The following is a 14,369-nucleotide window of genomic DNA, read 5'->3' on the forward strand; positions in this document are numbered from 1 at the left end:
TGGGTATGCAGCAAGTGCGTCAGCTATTGAACCACGGAGGCCGTCTGGTTATATTCTAATTCAACGCAGCTTTTCCGATAAGGACTTTCCGATAATAATGTATTTGGCGCGCGTAGGTGACAGGTTCATTACTAACTTGTCTCGCCGCCTTTGACAGGTAATTTGCATCAGAATCGATCATGATAATATTACCATATTATAGGTTATACGAAAGGAGAGACATCTTTCTCATCTCCCATAGAGATAACAGGCTTTTGATACGTTGCTGATCTACCTTCATCGTCATAGAAACAAGACGTTCTCCCATCAACATTTATTTATTTTAAGGAACATAAACAGTCTTAATATTAATTATATATACAAAGGAGGGAATCTGTGGAAAATAAACAGACTAATTATAAATGTTCACAGGTAGTTCATATATTGTAATAACAATAGATTAGCCCTCCCATATCCAATTTAAATCTAAAAATAACACCACCTTAGAGTAATTTCATAAAACATCCCCCCGTCTTGATGTAAACTTGTTGTACATGTTTCTAACGTACGCGAAACCAGCGAAGATCGGTCATTTTGTGGCAAAAGTGTTGTCGTAATTTGTTACTTTAATCGATGCGCCACCTCGAAGTTATAAGGTATATATATATTTTTTAATATTTATATGGCAGATTAAATTGTTAATGATAAGGTCCGCAAGAGCCTCGACATTAAATATTTCAATTAGTAAGGTTTTCACATACACGGTCGTTTATCAATTGAATAATATTTTCACTACCTTTTTTAGTAAGACCGAACTAAGTTGATACGCAAAAATACTTAAAATAAAGATATTTTTGAACGCAAAATAATTCACATACTGGCCAAAAAATGTCCCTGTCCAAGTTTTTTTTATTGATTTGATCAGTTGTAGTAGTTTATCAGAGTAGTATTCATTGAAATACCAATCAAACGTCTCTGTTTCAGCATTTCCACTGTTTGACAACACCTCTAGAAGACGAAACAGCTGCTACGCTTAAATATGAGAATGTATCGAACACAATAACAACAAAAAAAGATTTTATTACAATATAATAATATTATTATTCAATTTGCAAAATAACCGTTTATTTATAAACAAGTTCTGCTGTGATTACGCAGCTTGATAATGCCTTCAGATGGCGAAACGGGTAATTTATCCTGTCAAATACAGCAGAACTTTTTTATAAATAAACTCTTTTTTTGTAAATTGAATAATAATATTCTTGAAAATTTAGAAAAAAAAGCAACAATTTTATTTTATTTGTAATAATAATAAAGTAGTAAGAGCTAATGGCTCATATCAAATAAAGTAGTAGGAGCTAATGGCCTATATCAAATAAAGTAGTAAGAACTAATGGCTCATATCAAATAAAGTAGTAAGAACTAATGGCTCATATTAAATAAAGTAGTAAGAGCTAATGGGTCATATCAAATAAAGTAGTAAGAACTAATGGCTCATATTAAATAAAGTAGTAAGAGCTAATGGCTCATATTAAATAATGTAGTAAGAGCTAATGGCTCATATCAAATAAAGTAGTAAGAACTAATGGCTCATATTAAATAAAGTAGCAAGATATATGGCTTATACCAAATTATGTATGCAAATGTGACTCCCATATTACTCGTACCTTTTGCCAAATTTTGCAGACGGTTAAAAAAATCGCACCAAAACGGGCCACTGCAATTGAAGCATGAAAAAGTACATTTGACAGGTCTACGAACAGACGGCCAAACAATTATTTATTACAGGCCCATATTTGGTAGTTAAACAGAATGTACGGCCAATTTGGGTGCGAAATGACCCGGCATCGGGGCTCCCCGTCATACCGTCACAGTGTCAAGGAACAAGCGAGGTCGGGTACAGAAGGTGAAATATTAAACGGAGCGCACAGTACGCGGCTGTGAAAGAAATTATTCGGTCAAGACCGCATTTAGGGCGAAATCTATATTTGGAGAACCACTTTTTGTTACAATTCTGAACGTTGACTGTGCAAAATAATCTTGTAATCTTTGAGATAAACATTAGCTTAGTTCAAAACAGAATAGACTTTCCTTTAACCTTTCGATACAAAAAATAAGTAGGGAAACTATGATTACTTGGCGATGGTTTAATAAATGTCTTAAGGCGATGCACTACGTCGTGTAATATTTTAAATCGAGCCGCTATCAATAACAACCTTTGCGTAGATGGCGATAAGGTTTAAATTCCGGCTTAACACTATCCGCCTGTTTTTTATGCAAGAAAAAAACATGGCCAAAAAGTGCCTTTTATTGAATTTTCTGGACGTTCAGGCATAAATATTTAATTTTTTTCGATCATTTTATAAATAACTTAATTTTCCACATTATACAATAAAGTCATAACCGAAAATGGGTTCGTAAGTAGGAGATTTTGAACTTTAAAGCAGTTTTCATAGGCCTTTACACTATTTTTTTCTGGGCTTATAAAAAGACTTATCTAAAAAATACTCGATTATTTCAAAGGCCAAGATGTATTCTACTCGCAGTATTTAATTAAAGCATCTGAAACATTTCTAGGCGACCAAATTTTCAAACCAAAAACAGATGATTTTGCATTACTACGTATGGCATCGCCTTAAACCGAATACTCTCTATTCCATTTTGCTTTTTAACAACAATTTGGTGACAATAATTCATTCTCAAACGGTGTAGTATTAATTTATTTATTAACGGACCATGTCCAATTACAACACATTACATATTACACGAAATGAATACAAGTAGAAATGTTACAATACGGGGTAATTAAAAAATTACAGCTATAACAAAAATTGGTCACAAAAACGATAAAAAATAAGACAGGAACAAGGTTTTGATGGAGTTCACGACTTCTGCCACATCAATACAAAATATTACTTGTGTAATGAAAAACATCATTAAAACTTAAACCAAAAAAATTAATACCCTGGCTTGAGTTGACAGCTCTGGTCATTCTGGAAATTGGTGAATGGTATCCATAATTTGTGGAGTGTTGATTGAGGAAAAACAAATCTTTATTTTCTGAGTCTACGGGAAGGGATGAGTTGCAACAAAGTAATTTAATATAATATAATATCTGGAAACATAATATGATATAATAAATAATGTAATATAATAGTATACAATAGCGTCGCTGGATTGCTCTAACACTAAATATCTTCGCCGCCTCAATATAATATAACCCGATTTAAAACTTCACTAAGACGCTGTCAGTGGGAATTCTTTATATATTTACATATATATATATATATATATATATATATATATATATATATATATATATATATATATATATATATATATATATAATATATACATGTTTTTTTATTGATACTTTAGAAGTATTTTTTTAATAAAATATTATTTGGTAATGTGAGCCTCACTGGGTGCTTGAGGCCCCCATTTTACAATGTTTGTGACAAATTGTAAGTAAATAAAATAAATTGTATTGAAATTATCTTAAATTAAACGAATTTAAACGATATTAAGAAAATAAAAGAAACAAAGTAATATAAACAAAATAAAATAAATAAATTAAATGAAATAAAATAAAATACAGCAGTGAAATTAAAATCATTAAGGTACGAGTAGTAAAAAAACTAAGCAATATGGATATAATTATTAGTTCGATTGTGTATAATATGTGTACTACCTATGTGGGTTTATTTTTTTTTCTTTTAAGATTTTTTTTGGTAAAAATCCCTTTTAATTCTTTAATCCATTTCTTAATTTTGTTTTTGAAATGTTTTTTTGTTTTCCTATAAGACTGTTGAATGCTTTTATTGCCTGGTATTTGTGGTGTCTGTCCAAAGCTTGTGCTTATCGACTGAGTTTTATGTTTTGTATGTACGCTCGTCTAGTTGGTATTTTAGTGTTAGTTTGTGTTTAAATTTAGTTATTTGGTCAAAAGTGTACTGTAGTAGCATATTTACTAAAAATACTAAACTTTAATTTCGATTGTTGCGAACTTCTGCAAAGTCATAAACTTACACATACCCATAACAACCCGACAAAATACACTATTCTACTGCAGCATATCCTAACGCAAGTATATTGCACATTGCGACGGCTTCACACTACGGGAAACCAATTGAGGTGATATTGATATTGACATATGTAATTTTAACTTTGCGAATTTATATGTAGTCCAACATTACTCTTAAACATTCGGTTGCATTTTTGATCAATGTAATTAATTTTTTTTGTTGTTTTTTTTTATATCTATAGTAATTTATATTGTTATTTCTTCGTATGTTTCAAAATTACCTGTAATCTTAATGCTGTACTACCTACATGTGAAAGCCCACTGGGCATTAAATAAATAAAAAATGGCAGTTTATCGGTAAGCAAACATTATTCGGTAAGTGTTTAAGGTATATTTATTATTGATAAATTATCGTTTGGCAATTACGTTGTTAGCAAATTTATGACGTATGAATCCATCCCTCCCACTGCTGTGCACGTCTAGAGTACAGCTTGAGAGATCAAAGGGTCTCCATCAAGTGACCTCCCCAATCCGGTGTGCCACGCAGTTGGTCTGCGTGTGGCAGACCAACTGCGACAAACCACGCCTCTCGAACCTGGACACCCCTATTTAGTCACCAAACGTAGCGAACCACTTGGTGCAAAAGAAACAACATACATAAATCATAGTAACAAACTAGCTACCCAACTCTCCTCTATCCCCTGACCAAGGTTATATCACCTTCATGTCCAAGCCCACGCCATAATTATACTGGAGATGATAAAATCTTGCTTCAAAACGTGCTTTTCCGCCATTCGATCAATTTATTTACTGCTGCACGGGGAAGAAGCAATTCCGAGAAAATTGCTCGGTGGAATCACATATAAATTCTCGGATTGTCACTAGTGCATATTACGAGATTTCTGCTTTAAATCGTCTTAGCAGTGGTGTAGAAAAACGAGTCAGATATTACTACATATTCGATAATAAGAAAATTAATTACATTGGGGAGCAGCGATCGGTTTCATGAATCAAAAGGATTAATCTTATGTCTATAGGATGAAAACATCAAATAAAGGTATATCGCTGATGTAACCTCGCTATAATCTCTCCTGCTTTTAAAGATAAATTGCAACCAATTGGAGGGGAGTTCTTAATGGTAGAACTAGACGAAAATAAATTTCGCTATAATATTGTTTCAGATTCAACCGTCGAAGATAATGCACAAATTTGTCGAATTTCAAAAAATGGTTTTTGATTAGAAAACTTCGAATCAAATAAGTTTCCAAAAAATTAATTCGAAACATTGTCACATTTAAAATACTAATAATTGGAACTGAATCTGGGGACAATTCAGACAAGCGATAAAGTAGATACCAAAATGACTTGATTTTAATTAATTAAATATTCTTTGAAATGTGTATTTCTTTTCTATACATTTATGACATATATTTTCTTTACATTTTCACATGTCCAAAATTAAACTTCCTTTGCACAAAATTACTATACATACCAAGGAAGAACCTTTTTCAATCAACTCCCTGAAGAAATCAGAATCATAAACGACAAAAGCCAAGCTTTGAGCATTTTGAAAATATGTTTTTAAGATAAATTATCAAAAAAATGAATAGTAAATATTCTACTTAAGAAGCAACTTCTTCTCCAAATATAGTATACATATTAATAAAAAAATAATAATAATAATTGTCTTTATCCCAGAAACTAATAACAGCATGTTTTTATTTATATATTATAGCTACTAGTAGTACATTTTACTTACAATATATTTTTTCTTACTTCTCTTGATTCTATATGTATATCTACAATAACATAATGTACACTCCTCTTCCAACCACAAGCGAATGCTTCTCTGGAAAAGTAGTATTCAATATTGTCATTGTAAATTGTAAACCTTATTACTTACATGTATTATCATTATCATACTTATTATCCTTTAATTAATAATCATTATTATCCTTTAATAAATAAAAAAAAATATATATATATTGTAATTTTTAAAAATTTGCAATTTAGCTATCATATGGTGTCATTTTAGTTCGGCAAGGGCCAATCTAAGGTATAATAAGTCGAGGTGTAACCATGACTCCGGTGTTGGCATTGACAGAGGTATCACAATAACAAATATCATAATATTATACAGGGTGTCCGGAAACTCGTAGTACAAGCGGGAAACTGGTGAATCTACATCACATTTGGAGTCGATTTTGTAGTATATATTTTTTTTATTTGAGCTTTCGTTATCGAGTAAATCGAGTTTGAAGTTGATTTTTTTTTTTTTTTTTTTTTATTAAATTCTTATAAATTATTACTGAAGATCAAAGTACCCAACTAATTAAAACTATTTGAAAGTAAAACAAATGAAGAAACTCGGATTTGAAGCATTATTTTGAAATCACCCTTCATTTAACCCGGTGTAATCATAAAATATTTCTGCTCTGCAGGGTTAAAACATCTGTTACTCAACCCTAAACACCAGAAAAAACTTTAACCCTAAAATAGCCGAAAAATTTTTTTTTTTGGTTTGTTTTTTTTTTTTTTTTTGAAAATGCTCAAATAAAAAAACTTTATGTTTTTTTGGGTTCCCCATGTGGTGTAGATTCTCCAGTTTCCCGCTTGTACTACGAGTTTCCGGACACCGTGTATACATAGCTAAATTTAAATAAATAATTTGATGGCACTAATATAGAAAGGACAACACAATGCCCAAACGGTGACATCAGCACCGTCTAAAATAGCAAACCTGTCAGACAGGCCAGAAGATTATTGATAATTTTGAACGCATAATAATAATTAGGTATCGTAGCCGGATTTTATTACCAGTTATTCGTTTTATGTATTAACTAGTGGACCCCACAATGCTTCACTATTGCTAATATCTTTCTCGGGCGTCTCCGACTTCTTCCACCATTCACTACTGTAAACTACAATGTTACTGTTAGCTACCCACAGACATAGGAATTAATAGACGAGAAGATAATGGCGAGGGGTAAAATCAACTGTTGAAGAACGAAGGGAGTAAGGCTGACTGTGATTCGTCAATAAATCAATCTGACAGTAAATAGGCATCTCGCCTTATAATATCACCATTTAGTTCTTAAAAGTAAAATCTGCTTTTGAATGAATAGACATTTTTACATGGGAGCGCAAATTACTCGCCACGTTATGAACAAATTTGCGAAGTCCAAATTCGGCAAAAAAATTCTTCTATTTTCAGAGTCGAATATTTCGTTTAAGTATTTAGTTAAGACACTTTTATAAATGTTCATAATTTACTTCCCAGCAACCAACCAGCTTTGTGTTTCGCGTCCAGACGTTTCTCGATGTGATAGTAACAACTGATTCATATTATACGATGTGAATATGCTTAAAATAAAGTAAAATAATGTTTATATATGGAATGTAATACGACAATTGGGTTTATTCTCTTTTTCACATTTATTTTTACAAGTTTTCATAGCACAAGTCAACATTTTGCCGTGTTATTTCGTAAAATGAACCGATGATGCCTCGACCATAGTTCGCACAAGAATGATGACGTCACGTTTTCAAATTTCACTTGAGGCCATACGCGAGCCCAGCCGGCTCCAATGGAACCGGTATGGGGAGTGGGGATAATACGCTTTTAATCACTTAGGGCAGGTCTACTAATATTCATATGTCTATGTAGCTACATAACATGGACTTTAATTCGACTCCTTAACTAATTCCGGTGCAGAGATATTGCGTTAAGTATTTATCGGGCGTCCCCGACTTCTTCTACCATTCAAACATTCGATAAAGAATCCTTGCACTAATGAGAACAAGCCATGAAATTTTCAGCGATATCGTTCGACTACTTTTCGAGTTTTGCGTGCACAAACATATGAAAGGTGAATTTCTATAAATGTATTAAGAATGCCTTTTAAGGGGCCGTTCAAGTATTATGTAAGCACTATAGGGAGGCACGGGGGTCTTTGCTTTGCTTATTTTTGATGACATGGGGGGTGGGGGGGTCGAGATAGTGATTACGTCAGCACTGCTCAGCAGTAGTTATTTTTATTTTACACATTGGCAACCCACACATTGTCTATGTTTGAAAACCGAATACATATTCGGGGATTCCCACAAATAATTAATACGTTTAGGTACTCGCTTAAAAAACAGAACACATTAACAGAAAAATGCATAAAGGTACCAATTTTTACGTAAGCATGGGAGGGGGGGGGGTAAGAGCTTTGCTTACTTTTGGTGACAAAGGGGAAGAGGGGGTAAATAATTGTAATAAATCTGCTTACGTAATACTTAAACGGCCCCTAAATCTTTCAATATTTTAAACAAAACAAATACACATTGCGAATTAGTAAAATAATTTTGGTACTGAATTTATATGTCTGATGTGATTTACACTTAAAAACTTTTTTACTTTTAAAATTAAAAAATCATTGTACTTGAATAATATTACGCATTACGCAGGAATTCAATATCAAATCACCATACACCTGCAACCGAAATTAGTACGTTTTGTATCGCGAGCGGGGCATCAAATCTATCTTAATACGCTGGCAGATTAAAATAATTCAATAACACACCGTCAATTGTAAACTGTTGACGGATACAATATATTCATCTATAAATAAAAATAAATACCTGTTAAATGAACAAAGTCGCTATCCGCGTCTGTCTGTTTGCGCGCTCATTTCTTCTAAACCACGCAACGGATTTTGATAGGGTTTTCACTATCATTTAGAGAATTTGCTGTTTATATATATATATATATATATATAATACATGCACATTATATTTATAGAAATTAGAGAAAAGTCTCCGAGAAACGCCGGGTACATGTTAGGTACTAAATATAATTTTTGGTATATCTTTCCGCATACTTATGTTGGTTGAACACACCTTACTTTGAATACATCACCGTTACACACTTTTAACCACTGTTGTATTTGGCAGCCACCTCTGGTCTGGAGCCCCAATATACTTGACGTTATTGGTTTGGATGATCTTTTGGTTAACTTTTTTTTGGTCGTTTAAACGACTCGTTATTGAGTTCAATAATTCGGCTGCGGAAAGACTTTCGTGTTTCCTCCCTCCTACTACATTTTTACAACCTCATATTCTCAAGAAGACTCTCCGTACTGCATCCTCCAAGATTACATAGACTCAGATGAATGTATTTTTCTCGGGGCCTCCTGTGTGGAGTTGATGTTATTATTGATACTTTGAGTTATTCCGGTATGGGGAGGGAAAGGAAATGGATAACAGGACGGTGGGGAAGTACCTAGCTATTCACATATGGGCACCAAACACGGCTAAAGCTGTTTCAAGCAACGCTTCGATTCCGAATGGTGGTCTTTCGCGATTTTCACCAAGCCGATACTGAGAGTATCTACCACCATTTGCGACTCTTTGAATAAATACAATTATTCTCAACACTTTTAATATCATATCCTTGTCATGATAGCTTGCTAAATAAGACTGTCCATTTGAAAATTTGAACGTTGAAACGCAATATGGCTAATAATAACAGGATTTTTTCTATTTATTCCGAACATTGGTTTTAATATAATAATTAGTATAATATTACCAACATACATAAATCATTGCAAATGCATTCTAAGTCGTATGACGCCACATGTATTGCAGTAAATTCAAATTTCGTAGTGGAAAATGGACTTCTATCTACGTCACAATTTTCTAGCCAATCACCGCTCTACCCACTCAATGAGCTAACCTTGTTAAATATGTTTTCTACGAACCTTGGGAAAATCTTAGTCTTCCAAAAAGCTGAGGAAAGAATTTCGATTAATATTCCAAAACTACGTTAATTTATAAGAAAGTGACAATCTGACATTGCCATTACTGGCGGTGTTTACGTCTCGTATAGATATGGGATGAGATTACGCCACTCAGACAGCGAACCTAGCCGTTGCCAAAGTTCATATCTCAAAAAAATATGGCTATAAAAAAACCCTTTGTATGGTAATTTAAGATGAAGTTATTCGTGTGTAGGTTCACATTAATCAAATTTCAAAATTATATTTTACTAGCTGTACCCCGCCACGCATGTGTTATTTTAACAGTAAGATTGTGGTATACAGTAGTGAATGGTGGAAGAAGTCAGAGACGCCCGACAAGGACATTAGTAATAGCGAAGCATTGCGGGGTCTACTAGTAAAAATATATAGTAAGTGGAGTAAATAAATAACCTAAGATAAAGTGATTCCGTCTGCGGAAAGGCTATAAATGCATCCCTGAACTCCAGACTGTACCCGACCCATCCATCATACCAAAAAGAAGAATTAGGTACTTGCTTATATCTTACAGATGCCAAATTACATAATATATTATGCAGTGTTGCAGTTGTGTAGTATGATTGTGCCTAATGTTGCAGTGCTGGCAATATGAAAGCAACCTCACTAGTCTAGATTCAGCATTATCTGAATCTTGACAATTTGCCAGTAGTTGTCGGAAGACTGACTACAATAAGTCTTCGAAATAATCTTCATAATGGATTCACCATACACCTGTTTAGCCATTGTGATATTTCTCTCTAAACTCTGAAAACTAATGCTACCTCAACTACCAACAATAAGAATGTTTTTAGAAATAAAATATTATGGTTTATTTTAAGACCATTTACCACCGCAGTTTTGGTGGTTTTTTTAATGTTCATTCTGAATTAATTTAACGTAAATTACAGAAAATATAACATAGTAATCATTTTACATAATTGTATACATAAAATGTACCACTATAATAAAGCCAGGCTTGTGTGTATAGTTGTGGTTATAACACACTATTTGCTTGCATTGCTCTGCGACCAAATGTCGGCTGAGTGTAGTTTCGTTATGAATTGTGTTTTGAATATTTGAAATTGGCCATTTTATTATCATCTTCCGCTGATTGCTGTGGCCAACTAAATAAATGAGCACACAGGCTCCATACCTTAATTCATCTAATTTGATTCGGAAATTTGTCTCATTTTGTCACTATTATAATTTATATTATTAGTTGATTTTTCTTAGGCACAGGTTTTCAGGCTTTATGGACTGCACGTTACCGTAACACACATACTACGCAAGTTTAAAATCTTTTAACGCGTATCATTCTAAGAAAAATTATAAAAAATATACGGGGAGAGAAAAAGTATTCAGAATTTTGTTTGTAAAGTTTAAACGCGACCTACAAACAGCTATAGTAAAAACATTAATTAAATGGAAATGGAAATACAGCTTGTTTTGTCTGTAACTAACCCATTTTATCATGAAAAATATATCGGAAATTTTTTAAATATCAAGGACGCCTTAAAACTTCTGAATAACATCTTATTACAAACTAGTTCTGATTAATTGTAGAATCAATCTGAATTTATGCCGTAGAGTTCATTCCGAGAAACGAACAATTCGGAAGTTCCGCTAAAATCACTTACTTAAAACGAGAAACTTGATTATTTCATAGTTATTGTTTGTTAGGAAATAAACAAGCTCCTAGAATGGCGTTTAAAATGTTTGTTACAAGAATCTACACAAAAAGCCATTTGTTTCATGGCTTGACGACGAAAAACAGTATTTGTGAAAAAAGGTTTACTACGTAATTTCGGTATACGATAAAAATGTTAAGATTTCTTACCGTTCTGGAGTTTCCTCTTGACGAGACGCCACTGGACGAGACGCCACTGGACGAGACAGTCATCTTATCACTCAAGCTATCACAGATGGAGTTCACAGCCTCCCCGTCACCCGCGATCACAGCACTTACACTTCGGACACCGCCAGCAGCGGGCGCACTATCGGACAAAGCCCGGACACTGTCGTTGCTGGAATCCACGGACACTAAATCCCCGGAGACTTTAGAGACCACACCGGACACATCCAAGACCAAACTGGTGACACTGGGAACCAAATCTGACACACTTGGCACCAAATTCGTCACACTCTGAACGGTCCCAGTTTTGCGCGTTTGACTCTTCGCTTCTGGAGACTTCCTTTCTTGGGATTTGGAAGCTGAAGAGTCGGCGGCAGAAGCTGCAGCTCGGAGACGAGAGGCCCTGGTGGTCCTGACCCTGGATGTCGCACTGGTTCCAGAGCTTGGGGAGGTCTTGCGTTCTGGAGGGTTGGTTGGGGGTTCGAGGGTGGAGGTGGATGCAGGTAAACGTCTTGATTGAACCCTGGCCAAAACAAACAAAATATATCATAACAAGGAAAAACGAAAAGGCAAATTATTCTGCAATAATAAATAGTATAGTATTCCAACTTTAGATCATTTATCTTGAAATAAGGGTTTTAAATTATAAATAAGTACGATCAGGTATTAATTTGATGTGAAAGATTACCTTTGCGGTCTCGTCGTGGTTGCAGCCTGACTTGCTAAAGCCTGCAGCTTCCTCCTATCTTCCTTGTACTTCCGCATCCTCTCAATCTTCCCCGCATCACCCCCTATCACTCCAGAGGTGTTCATGATTCTATCAAACTCTTCAAATCCTTCAGCATCAATATCGGAAGAAAGTTCTCCCGTGGACGAGTAATCTATAACCTCAGTGCTATAGCCCAGTGGTTTTTGACTAAGGTATGAAGGGATTTGATCAACTACTGGAAGTATAGATAGAGGTATATTCAAATCACTCGTTGTTTGTAAATTGGCGTTATCTTTTGTCTTTATATCACTAAAGAGGCTTTCCGCTGTTTGTATTGTGGCCCTTCTGTCGTTTCTCTTTCTGATCCTTCTGGCTCCCCTCCCAGTCGCAGCCTTCGTCAGGTCCTGTGGGAGGCGAGTCCTTTTAGACTGGCTGCTGTCTTCCCCTGGTTGTGACTTTCCTGGAAACCTTTCATCATCAGAAACACCGCATGGGCGGTGATCCGGGAACTCTATGATTTCTCCGAATCCCCGGGCGATAATCTTGATGTCCTCGAAGAAGGGCCTCTCCTTGATGACCTTGCTCGCGCTAGAAGGGGCCACGGTTTGGAAGCGACGCGGCTTTACTGGACGGAAAGCGGAGCATGATCCGGAATTGATTTTCTTGGAAGAGAGGTCGGGATCTGGCGACTGGCGGCGGGCACCACGATTCACTTCGTGGTCTTGGACGTTTCCTGCAATTAGAAATACACGATAAAATCAAGTAATAAAAGCACTATATGCCTTTAACAATTGAATATAATGATTAATGGACAAATGACATAATTACTATAATAACAATAATATTGAAATATTCGAAAACATGTAGTCGACAAAAAATGTATGCAGATTTTGAAGTCATGGATTTTGGTAAGCAATTTTTTGTACGTAAAGATTTGAATAAGTAAACATTTTCTTATATTTTAACGTGTTCTTGTAGTCTATACAATGATAAAATATTTTTTATACTGACTTCAATAGTTTTTTCATTTGTGTACCGAGTGATTTAAAATCATTAATTACAATTACTATGTGCTTCTACAGATAATTGATTGTAGTTTAGCAGGTGAAAAATTAATAACACTGTTTTGTCCAAACACTAGTGGAAAATCTTGTGATAACCTTCATAACTTTAAAGTTGGACGAGCCAAATCTTAGATTCTGAGTTATTATGACTTGCCTCGGTGTGTATTCCACGTGGCTAAGTACGGTCATAAAGAACTTTCAAAATTGTCTACGAGTATATCAAAGGCAGATAATAATTTATTTCCGAATCGTCTCTTCCTACCCAGATTCAATTTGGCAATATGACTCACACCTTTCGAGCAGATTTGGGAATCTCAACAGTGCAAATGGCTCAGCGTGGGCGCTTTTAGTGACAGCACAGCGCTATTATCTATAAGGACCGATCCAAGACGTGAGACGAGAGAGATGAGGGACCTGAATACATATCACGTCCCGTAAGTGGGATCATCAAACGGCCATTATTTCTACGGCCGACGTCGTGCGGTGATCGATCCATTCTCCGACTAATTTGCCTGTCAAGTAGCTCACAGCTATTATCTGTCATTCTTGGCTATATTTAGAAGTGTGCGCTGAAATAACACTATGACCTCTGGATTGATTTGGTTTGCGCTAGAGAACCCCTCCAATAACTTGCTGAATTTTATGCAATGGGATCTAGAATAATTTTAAGAAATTAGGAAGAAGAAGAATGATTGATCACATCTGCCCCGACGATGGATATATCAAGGATGTCTTAAACGTTGGCTTAAGGAGTAGAAATAGCAACACGTCATAACACCCCAACAACGACAAGAAGAATAGTCAAATTGAGACCCCCGAGGCACAACACTATGGATGACCGAATTACAACCTGAAGAGATCCGAAAGAAATGGTCAATAAGCATTATACGTGTAAAACAAAATACAAAAGGGCGCTTAGATGGAAGCGGATGGATACAGAAAATAGTATCAAGAGAATAAT

The 14,369-nt window shown here is 34.8% G+C and overlaps 1 protein-coding gene across 1 annotated transcript in view; it reads right to left on the bottom strand.

Annotated features, from left to right (window-relative positions):
• The window catches only part of LOC149422160 (uncharacterized), a 454,957-nt gene that overhangs the window by 372,149 nt on the left and 68,439 nt on the right, over positions 1–14,369 (bottom strand). The window contains exons 2-3 of the mRNA XM_089633120.1: positions 12,324–13,077; positions 11,621–12,158 (exon numbers count right to left, since the gene is read on the bottom strand). Coding sequence (XP_089489246.1) covers positions 11,621–12,158; positions 12,324–12,448 — 663 coding nt within the window. The 5' untranslated portion in view covers positions 12,449–13,077. The remainder of the gene's footprint in view (positions 1–11,620; positions 12,159–12,323; positions 13,078–14,369) is intronic.

Source organism: Hesperophylax consimilis, chromosome 7 (assembly GCF_061612785.1).
Source record: "Hesperophylax consimilis isolate HC1 chromosome 7, BYU_Hcon_1.0, whole genome shotgun sequence".
Classification (NCBI taxonomy): Eukaryota; Metazoa; Arthropoda; class Insecta; order Trichoptera; family Limnephilidae; genus Hesperophylax; species Hesperophylax consimilis.